At 42.1% G+C, this 12462-nt stretch overlaps 1 protein-coding gene across 1 annotated transcript in view; it reads left to right on the top strand.

Annotated features, from left to right (window-relative positions):
• bcl9l (bcl9 like) overlaps nt 1-12462 on the top strand; it is a 30348-nt gene that overhangs the window by 8515 nt on the left and 9371 nt on the right. The window contains exons 2-3 of the mRNA XM_080507550.1: nt 10126-10190; nt 11556-12000. Of these exons, the coding sequence (XP_080363676.1) occupies nt 11640-12000 (361 nt within the window). The 5' untranslated portion in view covers nt 10126-10190; nt 11556-11639. The remainder of the gene's footprint in view (nt 1-10125; nt 10191-11555; nt 12001-12462) is intronic.

The following is a 12462-nucleotide window of genomic DNA, read 5'->3' as shown; positions in this document are numbered from 1 at the left end:
GTCCCTTCATAAAACACAATTTTATGTTTGCAGTTATGCTGTTGTAATGCAGGAGGTGGGTGGGTATGTACAATATGTGGGTGAATACTTCCTAGAACTGCACAGTATATTGCAAACGTAGTTTTTTAAACGTATAAACGATGACGCGTCAGGCCATCTATCTAGTCAGTAAAATGCCACAAGCGGCACATCTGCCACCACTTATGCTTGGAAGTCTCAAGCCAACCCAACCTCCCATTTCATGTATTGATGGTCCAGAGTGCTGATTGGACAATCAGATTAAGGGCCCAATCGACCAACTCTAAACTACAATGAGTGACGTTTCCATGACGAGCACGATCTCAAAATTCAATGTTAAATATAAATGATTTTATAATTTAAAAAAATAATTTGCAAAAATTGTGTGATTGACAATTTTAGATTAGAAGAACGAATCCCAAACCGCAGAGACATGAATGTAATTTATTTGTTTGTTTTCATCGCAATTGCTATTTAAATCTCAATACTAAATAACTTTTGTACGTATTGTTCAGCTAATAGCATGCAGCCCACATAGTTTGGTGTGCTTGTACTGCAGGTACGTCTGCAATGAACTGCGTAAATATTTGGGTGTGTAGATATGTAGGCATGTGGTATGTAGGTAGGTAGTTGAGTACTGAAGGTGGAGTATTAGATATGCGTCTCAGACTGTATGCAGACAGCATTATTGGTATTTAGGTTGGTAGGTGTGCATGGAGGCCAACCTGTATCTGGGTATGTATGGAGATGTGCCTTTTTATATTCAACTATAATCCGTATGTTCCAATATTGCATTTCTAATATTGATTTTATTATTTACTTTGTTGTCAGACACTTTGTAACTGGGTGTGTTGCACACTTCTGTTATTGATGTGTTGTCATGACCACAGTGTTCATAACCTCTAAACAGGAAATGGACCATGTGTAACCCAGGATTCCTGTACCTGCAATAGACCTGACGTGTCAATAATGAGTGGAACAGTAAAGAATCACCTTCTTTACCACATAAAGAACATTTTAACTCGGATCATCAGAGATTTTATTTTGTTAACAGTCATCCATGCTGTATGAGCTGTGCCCTTGTGCACAGAGTGGCAAGTACATTTAGCCAATCGACTGTTTTCCTCATTTTCCAGTGCATTTCATCTGGCGCCAAGTACAAATGCAGCTTGTTAGTTAGCCGATGTCAATAAATGAAAGGCTCAGCTTTGTGTTTGTGCGTTGCTGTATGTTCTCTTGCGTCACATTCATTATTCATTCATTGACACTGCTGAACACTTTGGCCTCCATGTTTGCCGGTGTCGGTCCACACGACGGCATCTGTGTTTTGGACTTGGCTCCGCAGTTTGTTCTCTCTGCTGGTCCTGACTTCCCAGGGCTCTCTCAATCTATTAATATCACCTCTGTGCGACCCACGGGGACTAAATAGGATCTCGGCTTCTTACCGTAGGCACACACTCACCTCTCACTCGTACACACTCAGGCAGCAGTAACAGAATCTGACCTGTGGCTGCTGCACTGTTGGCCTCGGTTTTGTGCTTGCATTTGAAAATCAAATCATCATTGCTTCTCTGTAGCTGAATCCAACAAATGGCCCTAATATTACCAGTATTTTACACATCCATTAGCAAATACCTTCTGGAGAATCAATGGGTCCTCTTAGCCAGTGGCTTCCAAGCTTCTTTTTTTTTGAGGAGACGCACAGATTGCTTCTGTGATTTGTGAAAACATTAAAGTGAAGTCAAACACGGGTCAGCACACCATTTTTAGAAAGTGCCTTAAAACTTTTCTTTTTTTTTTTTTACAACCTCAGAGTAGGCTAAGCCTCGGACACTCTTGTGATTTCTAGCTGGCCTTCAAGGGGGGGTCTTGGACCTCATCTTGGGAGCCACTGAAGGAATGTGCATATTTGTGTCTGCCTTCTTGGCGTATACCTGCATTGGCTTCAGACATGAAGATCATGTGTTGTCTGGTTATTGAGTTATTGGCCTTATTTGGTTGGAGTGGTGGCCGGACACATCTGGACAAAATCCACTTTGTTAGTTGGATTTGTTTCCCATAGAACCCGTCCGAATGTTAACGGGAGTACAAGAGCAAAATAAAATCTGCCTGTTTTTGCTAATCAACACATAATTCATTCATATGGACATATTTATTCTAACTTGGCGCTCTGGAAATGACAATTTCAATTTCTAAACATTCAAGTAAAAACAAAGCGGTTGTATACATTAATTCACATGACATTCCTACTTTCATGTTTGTTGTCGGCGCTTTCTCCCTGTTCTAGCACCACACACACATTTGTTTGTGAGCACATGGAAATAAACGGCAGTCGAACAGTAAGTCAGATTGCTCCTTTGACCTATTTATAACAGCTTTCATAACTCGGACTGCTGAGAGAGGAATGCAAGTAATGGACAACATGTTGATTCGTCCACAAGCAGATTAACCTTCATGAACAGCGACGCACTGTTGAGCAGGTTTTGCAAATTAGGCAGGAATGAGCTTCTGGTGCTGAGAGAGTCAGTAGCTGGTGGCAGATGAGCCCATGTAGCAAAAAAAAAAAAATGTAACAGATTTAGAGCCCAGAGGGTTATGACATGAGACAAGACGACCCTGGCATTGTGAAATGACCAATGGGAGGAAGAGGAAGACACCTGAACAAACTTAACTGGCTCTTAGTGGAGTGATTTGGACTTGTGACCGGTCCCGGAAGGAACCTGCGTTTCACCTGACGTTGACTACAATTTCCTTTGAAACTCACTTCGATAAAGCGGATATCAAAAGACGGATGAATGGATTTTGTCTGACATCCTTGACTCTATTTACTGTACACACCTTGCTTTGTTGGGTGTGAGACAATAAAGACGTTGTTGCAAATGAAGTCACCAGGGGAAACGATTCATTCTGATCCTCACAGGTAGTAATTACCTCTCCCTTATTCAGTTGATCTCTTTTTTTCTTGCTTTCTGTTGTTGGAAAAATTAACTTGGATGTTAACTCTTGCTGCAATTCTTGGGTTAGACTATATAGGTGTTACCTGACCCACATGCCTAATAATCACTTCATGAGAAGTGGATACAACAATTGGGTTTATTACAGGTATTTGCTGCTGCGTGTGTGAAACATCTGGGATAGTTACAATGTTGTTTTCATTTTGTTTTGATTTAATGCCTGAAAAACATCAAAATGAAGGGTTGTTCAACTTGACTACAAAATATTCATCAGTGCAGCTTCTAGACCAGGGGTCGGCAACCTTTAATGCTCCAAGAGCCAGTTGGTCCCGTTTCCCACTGAACACAACACCCAGAGAGCCGCACACACCAACTCACTCATCCACGCACACATGCCTACACCGTCACTCACAATATCACTATGATATTATGGTGAGTAATGTCAAAGAAGCATGCCAGTGCAAAAGCTTATACTTTACAACAGACGTGCACATCAGTCTTTTATTTTGACAGTCCCCCATGCAGACCATGCCAGGAGGACACGACACACAAAACCTTCTTCACTGCTGGTTGACAACTTACAACTAATAAACTAAACTACATGAACTAAGCAACAAAAACACAACACAACCATTACCAACACCCCCCATAATTACATTTAAAACACGACAAACAGAAACTCCCATAATGCACTGCAGCTCTCAGCTCCTTTATCGCTACACATTATTAAAATGGAAGATATATGTGGGCTATCTGGGATTTTTAGAACCATGAGTGTGAGTGGTGTGGCTTTCAAAGTTGTTGTGTAATTCACTAGAATGTTCCGTCACTCTCAACAAGTCTGCAATGAACCTTCCCAGAATTGTCGGCACGCCGCAGCGCAGCGGTTTTGCTGTGAAAGGTGCAGGAAGCTCCCAGCTTCAGATACCAGTTGAGCCGTGGAGCCCGGAGCTGCAGCTGCAATTCTACATTCTTTGTGCAATTATTGTTGCGTAATGACGTTACATCACTGCGTCGTTCACGACCCGCCTACATTTTACCACTCTTTGTAGCGGGTCTGCGCAACGCAATTGGCTCTGGTGCGCTTTGCCTTACCTCCCATACCACCCCGCTCCGGGATGAACTGCAGTGGGACAGAGGCTCGTGGAGGGACGAAAGAGCCTCCAGAGCCGCGGGTTGCCGACCCCTGATCTAGACCTACTTCAAACAGACGAGGGCCGATTTCGAGCCATCATTCACCAACCTAGCGAGCAAGTTTTAATGGGTTATTAGAAGAAGAATCCACAGAAGCACATAAAAAAACATGCACACAGAAATGCTCAACGGGCTAACAAGAACTGTGGCAACTGTGCTAACACACTGACGCTCCCTTCACAAATAAGCGCTTCTAAAATTACTATCAAGTTAATCCTTTAAAACTGATTTAAGCCCCTTTTGAGCATCATCTCTGGCTTGAGGGAAGAATTTTAGCTGCGCTGTAACATGAGAATGTAGTTGCCTGAGATTGTTTTTTTTGCAAAGCCCTCGTACATCGGAACATTTGAATGGAGACGATTCAAATGAAAAGCACGTCCTCTCAGTTGGTATCGGTCTGCTGGGAGCACATTTTATTTGAATAGCTGCTCAGGTGGGCTAGTAGACGCTCTGAGGTGACTAAACGGAAACTGGATAAAGATTTGGTATTTTAAGCAAACTGGATATTTTGACTCTCTGAAGCTATCAAACAGTAGCGTTTCTGATTGTGTCTACAAGATACCATTCTCACCCTTTCACCGACGGGTATGACCAGCGCCCCTTATGGAACTTGGATCTTTATAACAAGGTTTTTCAGGAGTAAAAATGGAACTACAGGTTGTTGTGTTTGATCTTTGACAAGAATCCTTTAAACTAAAACAATGTTGTTTTCCGGGTTTTTTTTTTTTTTTTTTTTATCCTCCCTCTTTAGTGCACATTGTGTGGTGCATTGGGTTAGGTATTGACCTTTACTGTGGAGGATCCAGGTTTGAATCCCTGATGGGGCAGAAAAAGTGTTCCAGCATTGACAAAATCAACAACCTGCCAAGCCTATAGTGCAAGTTGCAATAATTGATGCTGAAACCTAAATAAAAAGGAGCAGTTGAACAGACTAATCAAGAAGAGATGTCAATTTAGATCTGAGTGCCTGGATTTCAGACTCACACAGTGGTGTAGTGGTCAGCATAGCAAGAAGACCCCTGGTTTGAGAGCAAGTTGGGTTTGGACTTTCTGTTTTCCTTATGAAAGTGTGGGTTTATTCTGTTTTCTCCAGTTTCCTCATAGCCGAAAAGTGTGTTTGAGGCCAATTGGTGATTCTAAATTGCTTGTAAATGTAGATCTTAGGTCTGTTTACACAACGTTTCAAGTTCGAACACGAGTCGGTTTCGTGTTTTTGTTTCAGAAAAGTTTAACATTTTCACAGCAACATTTTGAAAACGATGGAATTGAAACTACAAAAATGCTGAAAGTGATGTAATTAGCATGCCAGACTACAAGTTGACACTGTTGTGTTTAAACCATACTCAAGAGAACGATATGCTCTAAACGTTAACAAAGCAAGTACACAGACATTCGTACGGACAGACAATGTTGGATTGCTATTACAGTGACTCAATGATAAAAAGTCCCAGGAGGCTTTTCAGACTTTTTTTTTCCTGCATTGGGCCGCAGGTTATTAAATCTGATTTACAGCTTTTAGCACAGCTCTTTGTTTCTTTTTTTAAACTGAGTTCTGTTTTCTTTTTTGATTCGGAAGTCTGATGTGATCTAAATAAAAACAGGCATCTCTTTGCATTTTGTCTCCAAACCTTTTTATCTGTATGTGCTCTGGCCTCTGGAGTTCTCTGTGACTTCAAACAGGCTTTCACCGCATGTATCTTTTTCATTTGTTGTGATTATATTTCCTCTCTGTAGCACTTTATCGCCTTATCTATTCATTTCTCCGGGCAGGCGCTACCGATTCTTGCATCTTGGATTTATCTTTATTACCTCAGAGTCATAGGATGTTTAAAAAGGCAAAATATTCATAACTTTCATGAAATCACTGCCGGCTTCCATTTCTGGCTTCATGTGGCTGACGACGGACTCTTTGTTTGGTCGTTGCTGGACACACCTTGAATGCTTGATTAGTCGGACAAAGCAGTGTACTTTTGCAACGGACCACAGAGATGTTTGAACATTCCCAAACTGTGTCAGCATGCTCTTGTGCACACGTAAACTTTGACCTGAATCAAGATTCATTATCTGCTGCATATCTCCACCAACCTCAAGCTTGTCCCAGGTCAACGGCGGGGGGGGGGGGGGGGGGGGGGTCTTCAACAGCATTTTTCAGTTTTTAAATGCAATTTACTCTCCACTTCTGTCATATAGTTTGAGGATCTTAGAAATAATTAATTTTTCAACAATGAAGACCCTCCCATCCCCCATTGAATTACTGTTGAATCTCAAGAAAATAACCACAGACCCTGTTTGTGAAGGAAAACTTCAGTCTGGGTGTCCAGATGGAGAGATCCAGCTCTGTCAATATAAACAGAAAGAAAAAAGGCCAAAAATAAATGCTGAAAACCTGTTAAGCAGGGTAGAAGCGAGAATATTTCCCTTTTGGGCTTTCATTTGATGACATTGATCCCATTGTGAAATAACTGCTCAAAATCCAGGTTGGTTTGATGGATCATTCGAATGTCACCATCATCAAGCGCTTAATATTTACTCAAGTTCAGCCTAACCGGCTTGCTCTGTTTTTCTGTGTTGACGTCACAGCATGATGAATGCAGATGACACCAATTAGGATTCGCGTGGGCGCAGCTGGGTCTGATAAGTCGATGCCTTTTTGTGAACGTTCTTTTTTTTTCTTCTTCTTCTTTTTTTAAGCTGGGGACAACTGTTGACTTGTAAGTGCTGACCTCTGACCTAGTGTTTACATGTAACACTTAAACCAGTAGTTATGCAAAAGGTCACGTTGCTGTGATCTTACTAAGAATGCATTAATGCTTATACTTTTCAGTCCTTGCAGTTGTTGGTTGTTTTGTTTTTTTTAATGATTATTTTCCACCTGAATCTATTAATGTGACAGACTGAAGAGTAGTGGTAGGGGAGGTAGGGAGAAGTAGGGGGGAGCCTTTGCGCAATGTGTAGCAGAGGAGTCAAATTCAAGCAAAAACAAAACAAACAAAAGCTGTAAAAAACAAACAAACAAACAAACAAAAGCTGGAGATGGTGGTCTTAGTACCTAAGCTTCGTCTACACTTATTGTCACAGTCATGGTATACTGAAGATAACCTTTCCCTTTTTTGTATTTGTAATTTTTGTCCAAGAAAGATTTTGTGTTACACTGCAACATTTTGAAAACAAAGAGAGCAATACACTATGAACACCAACAACGATGACTTTGCGGATATTCAAATGGCGAGACGACCAAGTGAGATTGTAAAATATAAAGCTATAAAACGACCAAGTCCCAGGAGAGTCATGACCCTCTGGAGGAAACATTGTTATGGTCCATCTACTCACACATGTGCAAGAAGAACTATTTACTGTACATGCACAGTGGCAACATTTCAGAAAAGTTGCGTTTTCACCCATTTACACAAGGCGGAGTCACAGCGGTTTTACAAAGTTGCGTTTCCTTCCGGTTTCCGTGGAGATGGATTTGCAGCGTTTCCAAAAAGCTGCATTTTCACTGAGAAACCAAGTTTTTTTTAATTTCACTTGAAAACATAGTTGTATGAACGAGGCTTATTGTTTACTTTTGTTCATGAAGTTAGTCATTGAGTCCATGGACCTGAATTGATAGAAGTGAAAACTAGAATATTGAGAAGTGTTACATCAAGGACTTAATTGTTTTGAGATTGTAGTCAATTAAAAAAAAAATTAGGGGGGGGGTCCAGCAACTTCCTGCAGTAATTTCCCTGCAATTTTTATTTATTTATTTATATATATTTTTTTAGGTAGTTCTGGAAAAATTGTTTTGACAACAAAAATGACTTCAAAAATCTCCATTATTCTGAAGGGCTGCACAGTATTAAACTGATCAGCCTCTTGAAACCAATACCAATCCAACTATTAGATTTCTGTCTATTGTATAGCACAAGATCTGATCTGAAATAATCCTTCGCTTTGTTTGTACCTGCTACAAAACCCTTTTAGAACTCTGAAGGGATGAGAGCTGCCTTTTCTCCTGTTGCCTTGATTCAACCTGTTATCATCCGTCTATGGCAGAAATAACTGAGAGCCTGCTTGATTTCCACTGGCCTGGTATTCATTTTAGATAGGCCTATCTTTTCTTGAGTGTCCACTCGAAGGTCGGTGTCTCAGCGTGGGATTACTTTTCCTCTTCGTGTTTGTGTGTGTGTGTGTGTGTTACACAAAGCGGGTGAGTCACACTTTGTCAACAAGAGCGATGTCTGACTGTCCCCGCTCGAGTTAATGAGTGATGAAGCCCTCGGCCAGTGAACAAGCCACCTTTCTGTTCTGACTGGAGCCGGTGTTGGTTAATGACTAATTGCAGCTTTGTGTTTACCTGTCGAGGTGAGTGAGCGCCACAGATGGTTCTGGTAGACTGGGACAGCTGACCTGAACCAACGCGGCCGTGCCAGATTGTGTCATCGGTCAAAAAATGGACGCCAGTGGAAATGTTTGCACACGAGCTGAATTATGTCAGCCCAACCATCCCGGCTCCGTGTTTTGAACAGGCTGCGATTACCGTTTTGACCGGCTACTGTTCAACGGCGACAGGTGTGCTCGGGTCTTGTTAGAACTTGCCGGAGAACTGTTGGAAAGCTTTACGCGGGAGCAGGTTTGGAATGGGACGGACTCCAAGAAAACTTGCTTTCACTTTGGAAGGCATATCACGGCTTTATCAGTCTTTCAGATGAGAGGTGAAACGTCGTGCAAACCGAAAGAAATTCCAGTTTCCTTTTTATAAGAGGATCCGGGATACTACCACCTGGATGAATGAGAGCCTCCACCGCCAGTTTGTAGACGGCAGACAAATTCTTTGTGGGAGAAAAGCACACCCCAGTGGCAAAGGTTAAAATCAGAAGCTTAAGGTTATGGACACAGGCAGGTGTTGGCGTCAAAAGGGCGTCGGCTCGCTGTTCTGGATTTGAACCCCAGAATAAAGCCTTGTGTGCTGGGAAGTGTCCTTCGTTCTTAATGCCACGCTTGGATCCTGCTCATTTTAGGGCTGTCATTATGCCTCAAGCTTCTTGAGTGCATCTCCAAGCTGAAACACTGAGGAGAAGGCCCTGTTATTTGTCCCACAAAAATAGATCTATGGGTAATGCTGGGGAACCCGTGAGGTTTCGGTTTGAGGATCTAAGGTAGTCAAATCATTTGAATCAAGATACTTTTCTTATCATTTGCAATCCATCTCAATTCCAGCAAATTTCTCATCGAACACAATTCCATTTCATGCCATTGTGAAAGAATTGGACACAAAACCAAGTCGGCGTCACATTGAATATACACAGTTCAAATTATATTGGACTCAGTTTGGGAGCAGCAAAAATGTTTCATTGTTGGTAACAGTGTTTTCTGAGGTGCTTTGCAACACAAGTCTGATATTTCAAGTCATCCAACCTGAAACTTGTATCGTCTCAGTTTTTGTCCAAAAAGGAAAACGGCTTCAAATACAGACACAAGCACAATGTTAAATGCTTGTTATGAGGCCCTGCTATCTGGACACAGAAAAATAGATTAAAAAAAAAAAAAAAAAAAAAGCCGATGACCTATAAATAGCCGTGAGTTTTGCCTGTTTTTCTGCTCTGAATGTCAAATAGAGTCTCTGCGTGAGGAGGCACGAGGCGGGTTTCGCTCCAGCCAGCGTCACAGAGCGCAGTGGAGTTTTTGTGGTTTGCAAAGTGTTTGGTAGGGGAGGGACCTTCAAACGCTGCTGAGCTACTTTTGAGTTTCAGGTCCCTCCCCCGGCTGGAACTCAACCTTGCTTACTTTCCCTTAAAGGCACATTGGCCTCATATTGCCTCCTCGGCCCTGCGCTCTTTCACCATATTCTCAGTCTTTTCTGTCTTTACACATGAAATTGATGTTGACCCAGAGGCTGGAGAGCATACATTAGCAGACAGTAATATTTCCAATCTGCCTTCACTGACGTTTTTATTACTCTTGTATTGTTCCCCAGATCTGTGTGTGATCAGCGAAGCAGCCTGGCAGCGTGTCAGCTGAGTATCTCGTAGGTGAGATGAGGTGAGTGATCAGAGTTAAAAAGTTTGCGTGTAACAACTAAAAACTCCAGTTTTCATCATATTGTTTCAGTTTTCAGCCACTGGAACTGAGGAGTTTGTTTGAGCTGGACACTGTAAAAAAAAAAAAAAAACAACAACAACAAAAAGAAACTTTTACAGATATGCTCAAATAGTAGCAAACTTGGTGAGATTGTGCTGCCAACCCAAAGATGCACTTTCTTTTCGGAATGCAAATCTTGCAATCACATCCATTGTATAACCATGAATCTCTAAACTTGGTAAAAACAAAGTGATATTTTCCCTGACAAGTCTCCGTGGGAATATCTATTTACTAAAACTAATTTTTCTTTGTGTGAGATAGCAGACAAAACTATATCGCTCCCATAAAAAAAGAATGGTATTGGAGCCACATTTAACTATGATAGTAAATCATCTATCCATCTTCTATACCACCTCCAGTTTCCAGTTATAACATACAACTTCATTGCAGTATAGCTAAAGTCACAATATTGCACAACATTGTGAAACTTGGCATCATAATGTGACAGAATTCTTTAGATTTTGTAAAATAGAGATAAAAGGAAATGATTAGCGTCATTATATGATAGTGATCTGTTTTTTTGTTTTTCTTATTGGTGCAGTGTTTAAACGTTTCGTTTTATAGCTTGAGCTTCAGATTTCTAAGTTTCTAACCCATTTGCGTCTCCACTTCAACAAAATAATGATCCAGCTGCCAATTTTTGAATAGCAGAACAAGAATTGACCATTTCTGGGAAGATATTGTGTTTCTGATCATGGCCTGTTCATAGTTTTATCATAAGAATGATAATGATAACCTGCTTGTTCCACTTTATTGTGTTCTGTAGCAGTAACATGCTGCATTTCTCTAAATCACAAACGGACAAACCGAGGTCGTTACGCCACAATCACAACGTCCTACCAGTCAGTTCGTCTCCTCCCAATCAGTGATGCCCCTCAAATGTTGCCAGCTGTGCTTTGCTATGATTGCGCATTGAGGGGAAAAGAGAATAGATTTGTTCCCAGAAGCTGACACCAGTGGAATGGCTTCCCTTTAGCACACCGAATCTCACTGCGTCATTAACATGTCGAATGTTATTTTTTTTTAGAAGGGAATGAAATCCTGACGCCCGCCCAGACTTGCCACCTATGGTGTCCATTATCAACAGGTTTATTGGTAGATATTTGCAAATGAGGCCCTAAAACTTGTGTGTTTGTTTAATTTGTCAAATAAAATCCCCTAAAAATGTAACATTTGTGTGACTCAAATGACAAGAAATCCAGTGTGATCATCAGTCTTGATTTTTTTTTTTTTTTTCTTTCTTCTTCTTCTCTCTCTTTCCATCAGTGTGAAAGCAATGTGAGCTCCCCTGACTAACAGGCACAGCAGTTCTCAGTAGCAGACCTCCACCACCAATCACCAGCCATTCAAATGCACACCGACAACAAACTGGCCAATCATGGCAAGCAGGTCTCCGGGGACGGCCGGTCTCAGGTCCCCAGCATGAACCCGCAGGTTCAGCAGCAGCAGCAGCAGCAGCAGCAACAGCAGCAGCAGCAGCAGCAGGCGGCAGCCGCCCACCTGGGTTCAAAGGCCATCGGAGCTGGTAGCCATGGTGTCAAAACCAACCAGATTTCCCTCGCCAACCCCGGGATGAAGGCGGCGGGCCAAGCGGTGAGCGGCCTTGGGGGGATGCTGAAAACCAAATCCAAGCGGGAGAGGAGCGTCTCCATCGACTCCGGAGAAGCCAGAAATGCCATCCCCGCCATCCTGGAGGCCGATGGCAAAGGAGGTGAGGCGTGCATGTGCAAAGCATTTGTGTCTGTTGTAGCGACGCCCAAGTTGACTTCCTTTACCGTCCTATCAACTGAATCTCCACCTGACACACCAGATTACTCGCGTTCGCCTCCTCCGCAACAGGAAGTGAATACAGGGGCCGAGAGGACGGCACTTGTTTTCTCCGTCACTTGAAATGCCCTGACCTTTCACTGAAGCGTCAGAATTTCCCCCTGGCTTTTGATATTTTGCGCCGGGCCTGCACAGCAGTGACGTGTGTCAGAAGAAGAAAAAAATAGGCTTTTCTCTGGTTAAGAGACACGGCTGTAAAAGCTCATTAAACCTTGAGAGCTTCTTTGTAATGATACATTTCTGTGTGTGTCTTTAAATATTTGTCAATTTGGTTTGGTGCAAATAGTTTCTGAAGCATTTGTTTGCCATCACTCATTTAACCGTTCATGTGAGCTCTCGATTGCCA

Source organism: Blennius ocellaris (genome assembly GCF_963422515.1).
Source record: "Blennius ocellaris genome assembly, chromosome: 2".
Taxonomy (NCBI): domain Eukaryota; kingdom Metazoa; phylum Chordata; class Actinopteri; order Blenniiformes; family Blenniidae; genus Blennius; species Blennius ocellaris.
The sequence above is the reverse complement of the archived record's forward strand: the minus strand, read 5'-3'. Positions and strand labels throughout refer to the sequence as shown.